The 19,101-nt window shown below is 56.5% G+C and overlaps 7 protein-coding genes across 7 annotated transcripts; 2 read left to right on the forward strand and 5 right to left on the reverse strand.

The window, feature by feature from the left end:
• Window positions 1-1,175: 1,175 nt before the first annotated feature.
• Window positions 1,176-1,519, reverse strand: UV8b_02001 (uncharacterized protein; the record flags this gene model as incomplete). Its single annotated transcript, XM_043139499.1, has 2 exons — window positions 1,176-1,371; window positions 1,473-1,519. 2 exons carry the CDS (start codon window positions 1,517-1,519, stop codon window positions 1,176-1,178), a joined length of 243 nt encoding a protein of 80 aa, XP_042995433.1.
• Window positions 1,520-1,971: 452 nt separating this feature from the next.
• On the forward strand, window positions 1,972-4,669 carry UV8b_02002 (uncharacterized protein; the record flags this gene model as incomplete). The annotated part of the gene is made up of 3 exons (XM_043139500.1): window positions 1,972-1,974; window positions 2,040-2,243; window positions 2,324-4,669. The coding sequence occupies 3 exons, from the start codon at window positions 1,972-1,974 to the stop codon at window positions 4,667-4,669; spliced, it is 2,553 nt and encodes an 850-aa protein (XP_042995434.1).
• Window positions 4,670-5,785: 1,116 nt separating this feature from the next.
• UV8b_02003 (uncharacterized protein) lies at window positions 5,786-6,805 on the reverse strand (the record flags this gene model as incomplete). Its single annotated transcript, XM_043139501.1, has 2 exons — window positions 5,786-6,417; window positions 6,580-6,805. The coding sequence occupies 2 exons, from the start codon at window positions 6,803-6,805 to the stop codon at window positions 5,786-5,788; spliced, it is 858 nt and encodes a 285-aa protein (XP_042995435.1).
• Window positions 6,806-8,147: 1,342 nt separating this feature from the next.
• On the forward strand, window positions 8,148-9,463 carry UV8b_02004 (uncharacterized protein; the record flags this gene model as incomplete). The annotated part of the gene is made up of 2 exons (XM_043139502.1): window positions 8,148-8,687; window positions 8,768-9,463. The coding sequence occupies 2 exons, from the start codon at window positions 8,148-8,150 to the stop codon at window positions 9,461-9,463; spliced, it is 1,236 nt and encodes a 411-aa protein (XP_042995436.1).
• Window positions 9,464-10,528: 1,065 nt separating this feature from the next.
• UV8b_02005 (uncharacterized protein) lies at window positions 10,529-12,843 on the reverse strand (the record flags this gene model as incomplete). The annotated part of the gene is made up of 2 exons (XM_043139503.1): window positions 10,529-12,566; window positions 12,650-12,843. 2 exons carry the CDS (start codon window positions 12,841-12,843, stop codon window positions 10,529-10,531), a joined length of 2,232 nt encoding a protein of 743 aa, XP_042995437.1.
• A 1,909-nt stretch (window positions 12,844-14,752) lies between these two features.
• On the reverse strand, window positions 14,753-15,480 carry UV8b_02006 (uncharacterized protein; the record flags this gene model as incomplete). The annotated part of the gene is made up of 2 exons (XM_043139504.1): window positions 14,753-15,137; window positions 15,305-15,480. The coding sequence occupies 2 exons, from the start codon at window positions 15,478-15,480 to the stop codon at window positions 14,753-14,755; spliced, it is 561 nt and encodes a 186-aa protein (XP_042995438.1).
• Window positions 15,481-17,723: 2,243 nt separating this feature from the next.
• UV8b_02007 (uncharacterized protein) lies at window positions 17,724-18,461 on the reverse strand (the record flags this gene model as incomplete). The annotated part of the gene is made up of 3 exons (XM_043139505.1): window positions 17,724-17,930; window positions 18,058-18,324; window positions 18,405-18,461. The coding sequence occupies 3 exons, from the start codon at window positions 18,459-18,461 to the stop codon at window positions 17,724-17,726; spliced, it is 531 nt and encodes a 176-aa protein (XP_042995439.1).
• Window positions 18,462-19,101: the final 640 nt, after the last annotated feature.

The following is a 19,101-nucleotide window of genomic DNA, read 5'->3' on the forward strand; positions in this document are numbered from 1 at the left end:
GCTCATCCGGAGCGGACTGACTTTAGGGGTGGCGTGAAAAGCTGCCTGTGCTGATGGATGGGATGGGGGCTTTTCTCGGCTCAAGCCTTCTCAGCGCCGGCAGGCATCAGCAGCATGGGGGACAGTACATAGCGACTACGGACTACCTTGGTTAGGTACCTAGGTACCTAGAAGTTGAGGGTGACTGACTGCACGTGGTCACTAGACCACGGATGGGGAACGGCCATTCCCTTCTGGAGCCCAACATGTCACAAGCACCAGACTTTCCTTTTCCCTTTTCTTTTTCTTTTCTTTTCTTTTCTTTTTTCCGCCCCCCACGATTGGCCTTGAACAAGAAAGGCCCTGGAAAGAATGGGCCGTCCCCGAGACCCTGCAGCAGCATCGACACTGCTGATACCAGACACCAGACGTTGCGGAGTACAGACTGCAAGACCTATGTACTTCGTCGCACTTGCACTGGGCAGCAGACTCTGCAGAGCGCGCGCCTAAACATACTCCGTACCGAGTACATGGAAAAGGTTGGGGCCCGCTTGAGAAGACGTGGAGGTGGCCATGGTCCCGAGATGCCAGCTCCAAGATACATGTACCACCAGTCCGCCCAGCTATGTACGCACGTCCTAAGCACCTTATTTCCCCTCAAGGCAAGGGCTGGGACTTCTTCACTTCTTCACGGGCGGGGTAGGTAACCTGTGGGCTGCGACTCGTGGCGCTTAGACCTCCTCACCAGCTCTATCTCTATCTGGGCAACGCAACATGAACCTTGGGGCCTTTGGAACTCGGAAGGAACTTGCAGGCCGCCCCTGCCTTTCTGCAACCCCCCCTGCCATGGCCCGTGCGCCTACCTACCTACATGCTCCTCCTGGCTACTCCCAGCCAACTACGCACGTACGCGTCGTTAGCGACTTCAACGGTCCACCTCGTCAACGAATTGCCAGCCTCCATGTCGAGTCACACAACCACACGCATACGCATACGCATAGCATACGCATAGCATACGGAGTACGCATACGCACATTCCTTGTACTCGTCTCCTCTGGAAGGTGGCCCCCCCCCCCCCCCCCCCCTCCCCCCCCTGCCTGTCTGCTGGCGCCGAGCCCGCACCCGAAGACGGAGGGTCTCGATAAAAACACCAAAAAAAAAAGAAACCAAACGGTTCAAGCTTCGCACTACCGCGCTCACGCCCTGGCAGCACCGCTGGCGGCGGCTTGTAGGCCCCGACGTCCAATCGTTCTCATCGTCTTGGCGCCCACCTCGTTTCTGTTGAGGACCTGTGGCGGAGAATCAGGTGTCGTCGTGCAAGGATTCACAGACTGATTTAGCCTTTCGGAACATCCTGCGTGGTGCTGGGCTGTGACGGATACTGGCTTGGGCCTATTCAAACCATGGCGGTCCATGGCAGCCGTTTTGACCCAGCCATTCGCTCGCAGCAGCCGCCTATCTGCCATTTTCAATGCCCGCTGCCTTGCTTTCACTCGCCCTTGGTCCCCTCGAAGCACCGAAGGCGCTTGCGGCCGCCCATTTTGCAGCCAACCTAGTTGACCTGACCGAGCAAGCCTACCTACATAAAACGATGAACACGATCCGCATCCCCGTCAACTGCTGCCTGCATACCCTCTCCCCGTATTTCGCCATGTAGGTTCGGTTGAGTTGCCCTGACGAGCTTTCCCTTTCTTGTTTTGGCTTTCCTTATGTATTCGGCTACATTTCTCGTCTCACGACGGCACTTGTCAAAATCTGCTTCTACTTGGAGACAAGACCAGCCCCAACCAGCCCCTACCAGCCCCAACCGGCCCCAACCGACCCTAACAAGAACCATATGCTGCCGGCGACGGCTACCAAAGTTTTCCGCAACCTCCTCACATACCCTGTGCTAATACACCTTTCGTGCTTTGATCATCAGACGGCTTGGCTTCTCTTGGGGCGAGAGCCTGCCTGGCAACTAGTCACTAGTCGCGCGCAAGTTGTGGTAACATGGTACGTTGAAACTGCATACATACCATTTGCTTCCAACGCGGCAACATTTTCTCATCAACTCTCAGGAGGAATACGCCCATCATCCGCCTGTCAAAGGCCGTCTCAAAGAAATGCTCCAGAAACCGATCCCACACTCCTTCTTCAGCATAAAACACGAGGCACAATGCCATCGACCTACATCAGTAGTCACCGAGTTTGTTGATACAGACTGGGACGAAGAGCTTTTGAGCGACTTCGAAGACAACTCGCCACGTACTAGTCTTCAATCAGTATGTGCTTCATTGTCATTCTGTACCGTGCTCCTGCACCTGGCGTCGTCACCCATCTTGGCTGACACGCGGCACTTCAGTCTGGCCAGCCTAGTTTTACCACAGTCTCATCATATGATGAGGCACTCACGCCACGATCAAGCAGGGGCCAAGAATCATATCCCGAGGTTTGCCCACTTCAGGTGCAGGGTCCGCGTGGGCCTCACCTCTTTCGAGCTCTGACGGATCCATCCCCGGTGGACGAGGACGTTGTCTTGACTCTCTCGCCCATCACGCCCAAGATACCTGGCCGTATGGGCGGCCCGCCGGTCAGACCGCAAACCCCACGCAGCAACGGTCAATTTCAGTACACAGATGCCGAGTTGGCTTTGTCAAACCTCTCATCTTGGACACCGGAAATGGTCGCCCAGTCGATGCTTAATGCAGGCGTGGGCCTCCTGACGGCGGATCGCTTCATCGAGAATGACATCAACGGTGCCATCTTGGTAACGCTAAAGTTTGAGGACTTGCGAGAGCTGGATATACAGTCCTTTGGTATTCGCACCAAAGTCTGGCATCAGATACAGATCCTACGCGAAAGCCGGCCTCCTTCTCCTCGAATGTGTACTCCAATCGAAGACGACCCTGGTCAAGAAGCCCGCGTAGAGACTGTGAAGAAGCCCTGTGAAAACGGCGTCAAGAGGCATCGGAGCAGCAAGCAGCGACCTCGTCGCAAGCCTCTGGGTGAGGAGGACATCGTCCACCCCATGGAGTCCGTGTCCATCATTGGCATCGAGCAGGTCGTTCCCAAAGCTCACCACTGCTCAAAAGGAGAGAACTGCTCCAAGTGGAGAAGACAGCAAAGGTTGATTGAACAGTTCAAGGAGCTTCATCCTGCAGCCGATGTCAAAAACGGCGGTACCGTCATGATTTACGGTGACGCGGGCAACCCCGAGACGGCAAGGGCCATTGATCCCAACGAAACATTGCGGCCCTTGTCAGACGCCGTGCCATCAGTTGTAGCCTCTTCCGATGTTCTGGGACCCGGAGGGCTACGTCCTCTCCAGTATCTTCAGGAAGCTACCTTGAGAAACGTTCAGGCTCGAGACGCCCAGTACAATGTCCGCCAGTTTTTGAACTTTCAGCAAGGGAACGCCAACTCGGGTCAAGTACCGCCGACCCCACCGTTTGAGCTGATGCCTGCGACAAAGCCTCCTCATCATGGTCTGCGCTACTTGCCCAAGCTCTCCATCCCAAACCAAATCCCTCAGCCTCGAGGCGGTCCTTTGAGAGAAGCTGCAGTTTCTCACCAGGCCGACTCTCAACATCAAGCCCCACAAGTAGCACAGCAGAAGCAGTCGCCTCACCATTTGCCGAAACAACCAGTCCGGCCAACAGGATTCACGCCGTATCGCATGGACAAGGCTGCACCTCTGTCGCCAGACTTGGAACCTTGTCGGAATCCTTACCGGTTCGGCAGCCCCTTTTCAGAATTGGATGTTCCCGTGCTCACGGCAGTGCCCATGGGGCCTGTGACACGCAATGTTTCTCAGTCTGTACCGCCTGACATGAGCTATCGGGCTGCTCCGGCAACCAACACGGTCACGCGCGCTCGATCGCAGTCCCGGGCTTCGTCTCGAAGGCCTTCCTTTTCTTTGCTGGCTGCCGTCAATGAGAATACCGATCTCCTGCAGCTGGGCAGGACCCCGTCTCCGGAAAGCGCATGGTCTCCCGTGCGCCGCGTGGAGCCGCCGCAGCAGCAGCAGGCGCAGCAGCAGGCGCAGCTGCAAAACTCAACCCTGGCTGCTCCTCCTCGGTTCAACTATCCATGGTCCCCAGCAGGCCGCACGAGATTCGAGCATGCCTTACCCCCCTTGTCTACCTTGGGCCCGGGGCAGCCCAACGAAGCCACGGCCACTGGCAATGGCCTCATTACTTGTCAGGGTCCGATGAAGAAGCGCAAGACTCGCCTTCTTCGTCACGAATGGCTGGATGGCTACTTCACCCTCAAGGGCACCAGGCTCCACATGCACAAAGATATTGGACAACAGGACCGTACTCTTGAGTACATTGACATTGACGACTATGCCATAGCATGTTCCAGCCTCGCATCCACGTCAAAACTCAGTGCTGCGTTCAAAGCTGTCCACCTCTCCCACAAAAGGGAGAAGAGCGAGCCGGTGGGTGCGTTCAGCTTCCAGCTCATCCCCCAGGACAAAAATGCGAGCACGCGTCTGCGCAAAAGGGACAGCTCCATGAGCGGCACGAGCGGCACGAGCGGCAATGGCTGCCCTTCAGAAGGTGCCAACGGAACAGGAAAGACGCATCACTTTGCCGTCAAGAACCGGGACGAGCGCATCGATTGGATGCGAGAACTGATGCTTGCCAAAGCCATGAAGCAAAAGGGGGAAGGCTTTGAAATCAGCGTCAATGGAAACATGATATAGCCCTGGGAGCATGCTCCCGCACCCTAGCATTTCTCGCCCCAAATCAGTCATCTACACTACACTACACGCACACACACAATCTTTTGTCCTTTTTTTTTTTTCTCTCTTTTTTTTTTTCGTTTTTTTTCTTCTTCTCCTTTTTTTTTTGGCATGCGCCGTAGAATCACGTCTTCAGCAGACAGGGGTAAGCGCAGGGTGAATAGGCGTTTGTTGCATCGTGTGCCGTGCTTTCCAGATTGATCGCCGCTGCCTCTGGGCGTCTCTCTTGTCTTTGTTTCTGTTTTTATTTTTTATTCTTCATTTTATTTTTGTCTTTTTTTTTTTGCTCTTCTATTTTGTGGAAGCTCTTTTTTTTCTGCATTTCTTTTTTTTTTTTCCCGTGTCACTTTTCCATGCCACGTTTCCATGTCACGACTCTACGAACAGAATACCAACCCGCTCTCAGTTTATGCTGTATCCGTCTTTTGGTTTGTGCACGGCAAGCCTCGTGCAGTGTGTGACATGGTCAGATGCCAGCCAGCCAAGCCAGTCCTTGTTCAGACTACAATCCATGAAAAGAGTGTCGTCTGCTACCCACACGAAAAGAGAATGTCGTCCTCTACAACCCATGAAAAGAGAGTGTCGTCGTCTTACTACCCACGAAAAGACAACGCCGTGACCTCTGGCGCTGATGAGGCGACACCCACCACCAATTTCCTCCATCGTGCTAGTTTCACGCCCTTGTTGCCCAAAGTTTTCTAGCCATTGTACATTGCTTTTATATATATGTATATATATCTCCCGTTCCCCCTCTCTGACCCCAGCCATAGATGTATAGTCAACTGAAGCTCGCGTTAATCTTACAATGGTGTGCAGTGATGCGTCCATCATGTCCCGCGCCGGTGTGCAACCACACGTAAGACACGCGGGCCGCCGCCTAAAAAAAAAATTTAAAAAAAAAAAAAAAAGGTATGGCTCTATATGTACACACAGCCCCCCTTGTCATAGTGATGAAACAGTTGATTTCCTTCCTCCAAGTCCGAGCCTCTATGTCCCCAGAGTTCGCTCCCTGCCAAAAAAAAAAAAAAAAAAAAAAAAAAAAAAAAAGAGTTCACGGGCAAACGGCAAAGGCAGAGCTCAGTTGGCCGACTTGAACTCGGGACGGATGGAGCCCGCCTTGTCAGCCACGGCCTCCCAGTCAATGAGCTCCCACCAGGCCTCGGCAAAGGCAGTCTTGCCGCCGCGGCCGCCGGCGCCGACCCCCCAGTCCAGCAGCCACGCGTGCTCCCAGGTGTTGAGGCAGAGCAAGGGCTCCAGCTCGATGCCGCCCGGGGGCAGGTCGGGGCCGCGCTTCCTGCCGCCGTGGACCAGGTTCTTGAAGTAGCCCTTGGCGGAGCCGTCGTGGCCCAGGGCGTTCATGTCGGTGGACTGGGCGCGCCAGTGGGCGCCGGGGTAGGGCGAGCCGGCCAGGTAGGTGGGGAGGATGCGGAAGTCGCCCTGGCCGGCCTTGACGAGCCAGACGAAGCCGGGGCCGAACATGGAGGAGGCGGTGACGATCATCTCGCGGCGGAGGGTGTCGATGGAGGAGAAGCAGGCGGCGAGCTCGGCCTGGAGGGCGGAAGGCATGGGGGTGCCGGTGGGCGAGATGCCCTTGAAGAAGAAGTGGTTGTTGTGGGCCATGGAGGCGTAGTTGAAGACGGGCGCCAGGTTGGGCTCGCGGGCCGTGAGCAGGCAGATGGTTTTGGCGTCCTTGTCCTCGAGTTCGGTGCCTGGATTTCAAACAAAAGCAGACGCAGTGTTATCATTTCTCTTCCGTTTCTTTTCTCGTGTGTTTTTTCTCTCCTTTTTTTTTTTTTTTTTCCCATTCCATCCCCTCAGAGCAGCATGAGTGAAAACAATCGCCCCCCCCCTCCCCCCAAAACGGCACGTACCGTCGGTCAGCGCATTGAGCTTTTCCACCATCAGGGACATGTAATCCGACCAGGCGAGGGCGAAGCCGCCCGGGCTCATCAGGTTGGGCACGCCGCCCTGCGAGTAGTCATGGGGCAGGGTGGGAACGCGGTGCAGGCTCCTCCGGGCGTGGACGGCGCTGCTGCGCAGCCCGAGGCGCAGGCTCCTGGCGGCGGCGCGCGGGAGCCACGGCGATGGTCGAAACATTTTTCTTCGCGTTCTGGCCAGGAAAGGGGGGAGGGAGGGGATGCGAGAAGCGGCGAGGTTGAGTATGTTTTGTTTGTTTGTTTGTTCGAAACGTTGCCGACGATTTTCCAGGTTTCAAATTCTTGGGGGGGTTCAAGCCACAGCCGGGGGTTGGTTGCGTGCGGCGTGGCTGGTGTGTTCAAGTGCCTCAGTACATGGCAAGTACAGTGGCGGTGCTAAAAGGGCCAGTGCCCGGCACGTGCATAGGTACCTTGACCTGTGCGGAGCACGGTTGCTTGCTTCTATTTCGGCTCGAGGCACGGTTGATCCAAGTGGGAGATTCCCCCCCCCCCCCTGCACAAGTCAAAGCGTCTATCAAAATAGCCGGCCTTTACTCGGAGCAAGCGTGCGACACCAAGAATAAACTGGAAACGAGAATGCAAACTCAGCCAACGCCATGACGATTGTGTGTAGGCGGCTTCGCCGGTAGTCGGAAGACGGTGGGGCGCGACGCGGCTCCCCCCGGCTGGGCTGGCTTTCGCTGCTCGTGACCAGGTACGTACCAGACCTAAACCAAACTCGCCAAAGTCAAGTTCCAACGTCGGTCGCCATGTGCCGCCCAACATATTCGCCTCACTCGCGCTTTTCCCCTTGCCCACGTCGACCTGGCCCGCCGCCTTCTCCACGCCAGAAGCGGCCCCGTCATGCCAGAGAAGCACGACGACGCAGACATCTCGTCCTCACGCTGCAGCGCTCGCCCCGTCGCCGACGCCGTCGCCGTTGCTCAACGTCCTCCCCCCTTGTCTCACTTAGCCACGCCTCTGCTCACGTCGGGCCTTGGAAACTGAACCCCCCCCCTCTTTTACCTCGTCTTTCACAAGCGCCGTTTCCCCCCTTGAACGCGTCCATCGTCCATCGTCCATCGCCCCCCTTCCCCCTGTCTATCCGGCCGCTCCGTCGGCAAAGCGTCCCCTCGACCCCCTCGGACAAATGAGCCCAGCGTCAAAGTCGCCTCCTCATGAGTCCGCCGCCCGTGTGCCTCTGCTTCTCGAGACGTCGTCGCCACCCGCTGGCCATCTCTGAGCACCACTTTTGATTTACCGATTCCCCCGCCGACCGAGACCGAGACCGAGACCGAGACGACTTCGCCCGAGCCTGCAGCGCACAGCGACCACCTCACCTGCCTCTTTTTCGTCCAACTCGACGACCTGGGGAAAAAAAAAGAGAAAATAAAAAGAAGAAAAAAACCACCGCCCCCAGTCTAAACCCCCCCCCCCCCCCCCTTTTTTTTTTTTTTTTTCTTTCTTTCTTTTCTTCGCGCTTTTTCGCTTGCGGCAGAACGTCGACGTCAAAGGGGCCTCCGATGCAGCCCTTGTTGGACCGCCGCGACGCTCAACATGCCGACTTTGCCGCCGTGGTAGGCGTGGACGCGCCGTCGGCAGTGGCGACCGTCTTGTCGTCTGCCGTCTCGGCGGCCGTGGTCGCGGTCGCGGCCGCGGCGACGGGCGCTCCGACGACGGCGCCGTCCTCGGTGCCGGATCCGGATCCTCCGCGGCGCCACGGGTCCGAAGGCGAGTGCCAGCTGCTGGGGTCCTTTGCCTTGCTCGTCCAGGCCGCCCTGGGGGCGCTGGCCCTGCTGTCGCTCGTCTTCAAGCGTTGCCGGGAGCGGCCCCAGAGACCCCTCAAGATCTGGTTCTTCGACGTGTCCAAGCAGGTCTTTGGCTCCGTCCTGGTGCACATCGCCAACATCTTCATGTCCATGCTCACCAGCGGCCGGTTCATGCCCATGCTCACCAGCGGCCGGTTCTCGATAAAGCTCGAGCCGGGCGCTGCCCAGGCCCGCGCTGAAGATCCATACGTGCCCAACCCGTGCTCGTTATACCTGCTGAACCTGGGCATCGACGTGAGTGCCTTCTCTCGTGTTCCGCCTCCTCCCCCTCCCGGAACCAAAGTCGCGCTGCTAACCACCCCTCCCACACATAGACGACGCTAGGCATCCCCATCCTGATTATCCTGCTCAAAATCATCACCGGCCTCGTCGCCCTCACCCCGCTCGGGAAACCCGTCGAGTCCATCCAGTCCGGCCACTACGGCGACCCCCCCAACGCCTGGTGGTGGCTCAAGCAATCCCTCCTCTACTTCTGCGGCCTGTTCGGCATGAAGCTGTGCGTCCTCATCGTCTTCCTGCTCATGCCCTGGATCTCCCAGATCGGCGACTGGGCCCTCAGCTGGACCGAGGGCAACGAGGAGCTGCAGATTGCCTTTGTCATGATGATCTTCCCCCTCATCATGAACGCCCTGCAGTACTACATTATCGACTCCTTCATCAAGCAGAAGCAGGCCGGGGGCGGCCACGAGCGCCTCGCCTCGGACGACGCGGACCAAGCGCCGCTGCGGGGGCCGTACCGCTCGCGCGCGCCGAGGGCCAGCAGAGCCCGCAGCGTGGACGGCCACGCCGACGACAGCGACAGCGACAGCGACAGCGACGCCGACTTTGACTTTGACAGCCACGCCCGGCCTTTGCGATCAAAGCGTTCCCGGAGCAGCGTCGACGACGAGTACGACCCTGCCTACCACGGGGACGCGCACGCGCACCCCGTCGTTGGAAGCGGAAGCGGTTCCAGCAGGAGCAGGGTTGATGGCCTCCCGATTGGGCGCGAGCTCTACCCCAAGGAGTAGGGGGCGCGGCCGCGGCATTCCAATGCTATCCCTTCATCATCATCATCATCATCGTCACCATCATCATAACTCGGCCATCCGACGGCCCCTTCCCCACGTTCGCAGGGATCCACTTTGTTCTCCAATGTACTTTTTTTTTTCCCCTCCTTTTGACTTATAGTGCCATGTCGCTGGGGGCACTCGTTACCATCTCTGTATGCATGGGTGTGCATGTGTATGCATGGTAAAAAAAAAAAGAAGAAAAAATCCACTTTTAGACTTTGGTAGTTTGGTTTGGCGTTGGGAGTTCTTCATCAATTGCGCATCGTACATGTAAGCAGCGAGCAGCCTTCCTCCTTTGTGCTTGGGGTGCTTGGGCGGGAAGATGCATTCGGGCCAGCAGCAAGCGGTTTCACTAGTCACTACATACATGGCCATTCATCCTAGATCGAGCTTGATGTGATTCCGCCGCTGTGGAAGACCAACTTGGCTGTATATATATAAATCGTGCGGCCCCCCAACTTTGCCGTTTGACATGGTGACGGCGACATGCATCAACTGTTCCCAACCCCTTCAAGGCCACCGCATTTTGTATCCCAAATAACCGCTGGCCGGTCCTTGCTGGAACCAAGCATAGATAGTACAAGTTGCATCATCTATGCTCCGCAGCAACCCTGCTTTTGCGAATCCAGATACAAGTGTCGAATCGACATGATGCAGGAGGCGAATGATGTGCATATGAAACCTTTTCATCAACTCCGGGGAGAAAGCGAAGAAAAAAGAACGAAAGAAAGAAAGAAAGAAAGAAAGAAAGAAAGAAAGAAAGAAAGAAAGAAAGAAAGAAAGAAAGAAAGAAAGAAAGAAAGAAAGAAAGAAAGAAACCGAGGCGAGTTTCGCCAACAATGTCAATTGCGAAGGGGCAGCAAAATTAGACAGACAATTTCCTCTCAGTAAACAGCTAGTAGATGAGACCTGTATTTTTTTATACGGAGCGCCAGGAGGAAAACAGAAAAAAAAAAACCAAGTGCAAAGCATCATCAACATTTGATCTTTGCAGCCGCTGATTCGTGCGTGCGGCATGGGTGCTTAGAGATGGCCCGGCTGGTACACCCTTTGCCCAGGATACGCCGCACTGGTTGGCGATTGGCGCGGAGGTGGCTGACTGTCCTGAGGTCTGGCATATCCCGAGATGAAGTCGAATCCTGCATTGTTCGTGATGGGAGATTGCGGTGGCGATTGGCAAAAGGGCTTGCCTGTCCGGGATGCAGCTTTCGAGGCAGGATGTGGTTGCGGTGCGCGATGGCCATCAGAAGCTGCAGAGAGTTGACGCTCAGGTCCAGGAGAGAAGCGAGGCTCCGAGCCAGGCGCAAGTTGGCGCGGAGGAGCTGGGGAGTAGCTCCTGGTACTCACCACGAGATTCCTTGGTGGCTGAGAGGGCCGGCCATAACCCTCGTCGTTTCGGGCCGCCGGAGAACCTCTTGGGGGACGATCACGACCGTGAGGACCGCCACCTCGAGGTCCGGGTGAAGGTCCTGGCCCCGTTGGGTTTCTCGTGCGGGAATTCATGCCGTGCGGCGGCCTGCCAAGCGCCGGGGGAGCAACCTCCCCGGTAGGAGTTCTGCTTAGGCCGTAGGCCTGGGTCGGTGTGCTGCCTGCCAGCTCGCCATGCACTGGGATTCCATTCCTCACAAAGGCCTCGGAGGGCGTGCTGCCTGCCAACTCGCTATGCGCTGGGGAAGCGTTGTCTCCCGCAGGAGGACTTCGGAGGCCGTAGGCCTGGGGGGCTGTGCTGCCTGCCAGCTCGCCATGCACTGGGGAGCCAACCTGCCCAGCAGGAGATCTTCCGAGGCCATAGGCCTGGGGAAAGGCGCTGCCTACCAACTCCACGGGCGCGGCAGGGCTAACGGGTGAAATCTGAGCCCGCTGCGTCTGCAAACAGCCATCGCCGTTGCTTTGGCCTTGCGGCATGGCAGGCATCTCGATGAAGCGCTCATGAATTTGATCCTGTCCGCACGTCTGCTTGCCTTGAGCTTGCGTCGGTGCTGGAGATTGGCGGCCACCGGGTCCCATGGCTGCAGATGAGGCTGGAGGAAGCCCGTACATCGGATCAAGGGGACTGATTGTTTGCTGTCTCAATACCGCGCCCCCGGTGGCACCGTAGGGTTGGCTGGAGACGGTCTCATGAGGTTGGTGCAAGGGAGCGCCATATGCCTGGGTTGTGTGGCCTGCAAAATTTTGCGTGTTGGCGCTGGAAATGGATACGTGATCGTCGTACGGCTCATCCAGACCAAAGCCAACTGATTCATGGCTCGTGTTGTTGAGCCTATTGTTGTAGACGCGGTCGTATTCATTCGCGGGTGAATTTCCCCGTCCTGACTGGCCATATCCCGCAACATGGGCACCAGGCACCAGGCCTTGCTGGCCGTGACTGGCAACTGCATATCCTGGAACTTGAGCACCAGGCACCAAACCTTGCTGGCTGTGACTGGAAACTCCGTATCCTGGAGCCTGAGCATCAGGCACCAGGCCTTGCTGACTGTGGTTGGAAAAGTAGCCGCTAGATCCGGCTGCGAGGCCACCACCATAAGGCTGATTTCCGTACGTCATGCTCTTCTGGCTCAAAGGGCTCACCGGCTCGGGAGACGGATGATGCTGCGTGCGTTGCCGGTCGCCGCGAAACGTGGCCGACTTTTCCAAGTTGGACATTTCGACCGCTTCTTCCACAGCGACCCTTTTGGACTCGGCTTGTTCCCAGCTTGGCATATGAGGCAAAGAGTCCTCGGCTCCCTTTTTCGACGCGTCAAACTCGGCGTACTGCGGGGGTTCAAAGTTGGTGGTGGGCGCTGGAGGAGGCAACTGTGCTTGCGTCACGGGAGGAGCAAAGCGCGCCTGCATCGGGGCTCCTGTTTGGTATCCTTGATTGGGCGGAATGTACGGCTCCTCGAGGTATTGGCCCTTGCGGGCTCCACGAGGCTCGAAGCAGCCGCAGCAGTTGCCGCAGCATTTGAGGCATTGGAAGCAGCTACAGCAACAGGACAAGCCGCAGCAAGCGCATCGAGCGATGCACCAGAGGATGCTGAAAAGTACGAGTCCGCCAATGACGATGATGGCGATGACGGGCCACCTAAGGGACGATGAGCAACAAGGACCTGAAAGAAAGGGGAAGAGAAAGAGAAAGGATGACTTGTGCTCGCCGGGTATCCGTACTTGCAAAATGAGGCCTTCATGCATTTGTCCCAGCTGGAAAACGCAGTCTTGACATCAGCTATTTTGTTTTCTGTATCCGCTATGATGCTTCTTCCTGTCAAGGCTTGGGTGAATCCTTGGGCCAGGGCGCTTCTGGCCAATTCCCAGGATGTAGGCCGCAGCGACCTCGCCAAAGAAACGTCTACCGAGGGCATGTTGGGATTTTGAATCGGATGGCAGGTGCCATGTGACAACGGAGGAGATTGGGACTGGTGGAGGGTATCGACTGAAGCTTGCCGAAGCTTGAGGCGGTGCCTAGATTGATGCTTCTCTTTCGTCGGTGTGGGTTTCAACGTGCGGCAAGCCGAGCTGGTGAGCGAGGAGGTCGAGACGTCTCACCACATCCTCCGCCCTCGTTGGTGCTTTGCCGAATGGTTGCAAGTTGCAGGGAAGAAGTTGGGGGAATTTAAAAAAAAAAAAAAAAAAAAAAAAAAAAAAAAAAAAAAAAAAAAAGGGAAAGGGAAAGGGCGCCCTCGTCAACCGGGACGGGGCAGTCCTTGGAAGGAAAGGGAACGAGCTTAAGCAACAAAGGAATGGCAGAGGCGACTACAAAGTTTGACGCTGATCAAAGCGCGTAGAGACGGATGAAGCTTTAACGAGTGAGGAGGTGAGAGGCGGAGCAAGTTGCTGCAGCGCGAGAACCAGGAAGGAGGGTCCAGTCGGCAACCTGGTTCATCGAATCTGCAGCAGACAAGGGAACAGAAGCAGAACCAGGACAGGACAGGACAGGACAGGACAGGACGGAACAGGAACAGGAACAGGAGAGATGGGTTGCCGCTCGTCGATTTTTCGTTTTTCCCCGTGTCGAGTCTCCCTCCATGCATGCACGCAGGCGCATGTGCAAGGTCATGACAGGATATGCACACAGGGGCAGCAGGGGCAGGCAGGGCCACTAACCAAGGTAGGTCAGGGGCCGCCTTGGTGGGCCGCTTCTGCCTGGTGGGGCCAAGTCATGTCCCAAACCCCGCTTTTAGACGAGGGACCCGGCATTTGCCAGGGTGCGAGCGGTGCGAGCCAGCCAGCTTTAAGCCCAAACTCTCCTAGTACCCTGCATTTCAAGAGTAGCACATATCTAGTCCATCCATCGCCACGAGCGGGAAATCCCCCGACAAACGACCCGCGAAACCGCCGTGGCACCGGCATGCCGCGTGCTGCGTGCTGGGGCCGAGCCCCGTCCCCAGGAGACGCTTGAGGTTTGCTGGTCTCTGGTCTCTGGTCTCTGGTCTCTGGTCTCTGGTCTCTGGTCTCTGGTCTCTGCCTGTTTCCGGTCCGGCTCTGGGGCGAAAGCGGCACTCGTCCGTGCAAGCACCGCCTTTGTCATGCACCCGGCTGTGCTATTTTCGTGCCCTCCTCGCCGGGCCGATGTTGGACACGCTGGACGTGGACGGGGTTCTGGCGAGTCCTGGTCCATCCTGGTCCATACGCTTGCGGGCATCTGCTGCTGTGTTTGACCCGTCTCCATCTTGTAGGGCTTGGCTGCCTATGCACATGTCTTCAAGTTACCAATACAAGCCATCCATCCCCCCGGACGACACAAGCGACGACGGATCAGCGGGAACATGATGCGTCATCGGGAATAGCACAATCAGCCCACGCTCGTACACCGTGCTCATCTGCGAGGGAAAAAAAAGACAAGACAACTTCAGAAATCTAGTGCTCGACGACCCCCCTTCGCAAGCTACTTCGTTTTACCTACGTGTGAAAAAGCGTCCAGACCGCATAGATATGTACCTCAAGCCAGGCCGACTGCTAAATGACGAATCCTCCAAACGCCGCAACGCAATACAAAGGGCTGGCATCACGGTGACCCGTATGACGATCATCCATATATAAAAACGACGGCGCGCAAGATAGGCAAAGCAGCGAAGCAGGGACAAACACACACACAAGGACGAAAAGCTCCCCATCCCCATCACGTCCTCGAGGCCGGGAAAAAGAAAAGAAAAGAAGAAGAAAAGAAAAGTGTGTACAAGTCGTAAAGGGCTGGCAGCATCTCGTTCCCCGGCGTTGGATTTGCCTTTGAATCTTCCGGCACCCCGCCACTCTTGCCACTCCCATCTTGTTCTACTTGCCAGGGGGGGGACCAGCTGGAGGGGCGTAGCTGGTGTTGTCGCGCTGGTACGTGCTTTGCGGCTGCTGAACATCGTACTGCTGCTGGTGCTGCTGCTGGTGCTGCTGGTGCTGCTGGTGGCCGTAGTAGCCGTCGTTGGGGTTAAAGGTTGTCCCGGTGTTCTGAGGCTGCTGGCCGTAGGCGAGAGGGGCGTTGTATTGGCCCTGCTGGCCGTAGCCTTGCTGATACCCGGGCTGGTACATGTAGCCTTGGTCGTAGCCTTGCTGGTAGTTGTTCATCTGGTGCTGCTGCTGCTCGCCGACCTTGCCCGAGGGCGCCATCCAGCCCGTCCCGTACATGGGCTGGGCGCCGCGGCGGCGGCGACGGCGGGCGGTGAAACTACATGGCATTTGCCGCAGCCGAGATTAGCGACCGATCCCCAGATTCCCCAAGAGGAGGCCGAGCCCGAATCAAGGCCCAAGACGATGCTGCCGTCTCCTGGGGGGACAGCTGCTCGAGAGCCAAAGCAAAAAACCACACAACACGGCCATGACATGACGACTTACGCGCAAGAAAAGAGAATCAAGGTGACGACGACGACGACGCCCGCCAGAACCACCCACCGGCCCCAGTCGTACCATCTGTTGTTGCAGGTGTAGGTGTACCCGTACGAGTAGCAGTAGGCCCTTTTGGCGTGGCTGGCCAGGCCGTCGGCAGCGACGGCAAACGCAGACGGCGCCATTGCGCAAACAACAAAAAAAAAGGCCCGACCGAGCAAGAAGGGCCCCTCCCAAGACTCGGGAAAAAAAAAAGGAGCGGGGGGGATATCGCGCGGCGATCCCTTGTTTTTTTCCTGTTTCCCAGCAGACGCTGCAGGCCGGAAGCAGCAGCTTTCGGAACGGCTGATGCGGCACCTCGATAACGTCGAGCGAACCTCGCGCGCACCACCAATAAAGGATGAGAATCCGCCGGGGGGACTGTCGGAGAAAAAGAGCACCGGTTGCTGATTTTTTTTTTTTCTTTTAAAAAAAAAACACAGGCGTGAGCGGACCGATTTGATTTGAGATTCGGCGGACGGATGAAAGGGGGCGCAAGTATCCAAGATAGAGTAGAGCAGACGACGGGGGCGGCGAAACGAAAAGTAATCAAGTCGTGGGCAGCATGTGCCCCTTTTGTGCTTCTTGAGCTGATGGGGCTGGCTGACTGGGGGGAGGCGCTGCCGCAGAGCGTTGAGAGCTGCCAGACCCTGGTGGGACGTCCACATGCACTATTCCGTACTCCGTACAGCCCAGCTGCTCCATACCAGACGGCTCTCCGTTGGGCTGAGCCACGGGCCCACCAGAAGTCGGCGTCTTGGCACCACACACAGCTCTCCTGCTGGGACGGACTGGGTACCCTGGCCGGCCTGCAGCACTAACCCGCAGTAGTTCTGGGTACTCGCCACCAAGTTGCTCGCTGCTGTTCGGCGGAGGCACCCCACCATGCGTACTAGGTAGGTACCTGCCCGTTCCGAGCTACATGGTCCGCTGGCGTCAGCCCCCGCCCCAGCCCCAGCCCCACCACCCATCGTCATCATCATCCGTGGCTATGCCAAAGACCAAAAGAAAGAACTCACGCCCAGAAAACACCTTGCGCATGGGGTTTCTGCCGGCGGCAAGACGCAGCCGAAATGCGGAGAGTACTGGCGTGAAACGTAATCTTGACAAATGCTCCCCCAATTGAGACGCGGACCTGGGCACCCAAAAAAAAAAAAAAAAAAAAAAAAAAAAAACTCGCCTGGCTCCATTCATCGAGAATACCCAGAGAAAAGAAAGAAAAGAAAGAAAAAAAAAAAGTCGCTCTGTCTTTCGTTCGGATGCTCGAATAAATTCAAGTGGCGGCGCTCCTGTGCTGCCAAACTTTGCGCCCCGTCAGCCATTGGTCCGTCTCAGCCCCGCCGCCCGCCGGGGCCCCCCGGGCCCACTAAACCACTCCGCTTTGCCACCAATCCGCGCCGCCGCCGTCTGTTTTGGTGACGCAATAGTGTCATCAGCCCACCAGACCAGACCCCGCAGCAACAAACAAATTGACAACGACCAGACGAAAGCGAACCCTTCGCCACAAATGGCCTTTTGCTCTGCCGGTCGATATACGAAGTGCCCGCGCTGCATCAACAAGTGCATTTCCTCTGAAAGACATCTCTTCCCGTCGGCCCGGGTCAAATGACCCATCCTGGCTCGATTTGCTACGTATTGCTTACATGGTGCGTCGTCTCAACTCGGCCCTCCCCGGCCTCCCGTGACATGCGTAGCGGACATGCATACATATGTACATACATGCGGAGAGGTCACGGTCTGGATCACGCCGCTGTGCAAAACATGGCCTCCGACCTCATCAATCAAACATTACTAGGATAGTGTGCGTAGTGATGTGATACATTATGAGCATTCCGGCAATTTCGAAGCGCCTGATTAGGCTCTTTGGCCGTGCTTCCAATGCCAACTCGCTCGCCTTGCTCTTTCGCAACGACGGACTTGAAATTGCACAAGAACGATCAACAAAAAATTTTTTTTTGAAAAAAAGACCAGGAAAGACAGAGCAGGGAAAGAGACCAAATCTGAACTTGAACAAAACCAACTCCAGCCCAATGTCACATGTGCGTGATGAAGCAATGGCCAGTCATAGCGACTAGGTTTCCGCCAAGCTTTCATTTCGGTGCGCGAGCTGCACTTTATGCCCCAAACTTTGTGTGGTATCGTCGTAGCGAGTTTGAATCGTCGGTCATTTTGAGGAAGTGTTGATATCATTCTCTTCTTCTTCTTTTTCTTCTCGGTTTCTTCAGCAAAACGGCGCCGGGATACTGCCCATCCCGGCAAGTCCAACCTACCAACGCAGCAAGTCTCCGGTAACGCCCTGCAAGATAAATCGTTCCAATCCCATCTAGACGGAGAAGAAAAAGCTTTTTTTTTCAGCGATATCATATTACCGTTTTTTTTTCAATCAAATTCAGAGACCGGGTTTGGGGAAGGAGTATCGATGGCGTCTGAGCTCATCAGAGGCTTTCATGTTCCGATCCGCAGCCTGTTGCTTTGCAGCCAGGGCATTGATTTTCTCTCGGGCTCTGAGCAGACTGCTATTGTCTTGTTGTTTAATTTTGGCCCGAATGTCATACAAGGCCATGAGCGTTGACGCCCGTTCCAAGTCATCATCGACCTTTGGGACACATGTTAGCAAGACATGTTGCACAGGATATGTGCCAGTGGAATAGGGAGGGGGGGAAGATGAAAGAGAATATGAAAGAAAAAAGAGCTGGGCGATGGAATCGTCAAGTGCAACATACATTCGAGTCGCTCGGGCGAGGCGTTCCGGGAATGGAGTTGGCTGCGGATCCGGGCCTCGACCCCGAGGAACTGATGAGAATCCGTCTCCCGAGCTTGTCAAACTTGGGCGGGACTGTCGGTTCGGAGGACCACGATCTCTTCATGCTGGACGGGCGTTGCGTCGGAGACTGAGGGATGGAAGTGGAGGTGGAAGTGGCTGAGGGCCGAGGTTCGACTTTGATAACAGGAACGTTGGCGGAGACAATGGCGGCGGCGGCCTCGGGTTCCTGCAGTGTTTGATCAAGGGCACATCAGCTTCGAGTCGCCAAGAGGGACAGAAAACGTGGAGAGCTGGAAGATAACCAACCGCAGCCCCGAGATTGCTCAAGTCGGCGAGCACCTGCGAGAGCTGGAGGCTCTCCATCGCAGGCTGCAGGTCCAGAGAAACCAGGTACGTATGCGAGCTGTTGCAAAAGGTTGCCCTGGCGAGCGGAAGAATCGCATGCAACGGGCGCCAGTTGCAGACGAGAAATCGTTGGTTGGACCTCGTGCGCACAGGTGAAGGAGCAGTTGTCGCGCGACGAAACAGCAACAAGTCCGCGAGGAGATTTGCCGCGGGCAGGCTGATCAAGGGCTCGTTTGTCTGTCGAGTACGAGGACCGGCGGTACGACGAGGTGAAAAAGAGCGACGACGGGGTTGTTGCTTACATGCAGCGCAGTGACGCGGCCCCAAAGGCAAAACGCGACTTTATGTACTGGAAAAGAGTTGCGGTGGCTTGTTTTTGGGGGCAACTCTTCTTCAGCCGTCTGGTTGCTTTGCATGCATGGCCTTGGCGGGAGAGTGCGGTTTCTGACTTTGTGCTGCTTGCTGCTTACTTGCGCTGGTTCGGGAGGATTTGGAACTTGCAAGCGGGGAAGGATCGAGCTTGGGGGGGCAACGGGGCGCGTAAGCCGTCAATGCGGAGTACTGTATGTCGATAACATGTATCCTATTGAGGCAATATGAGTCTAGGGTCTAAGGGCCTAGTTCCTAAGCACCTGCACCTACTAGCACGTAGGAGGTA

This window comes from Ustilaginoidea virens, chromosome 2, assembly GCF_000687475.1.
Source record: "Ustilaginoidea virens chromosome 2, complete sequence".
NCBI classification, from domain to species: Eukaryota; Fungi; Ascomycota; class Sordariomycetes; order Hypocreales; family Clavicipitaceae; genus Ustilaginoidea; species Ustilaginoidea virens.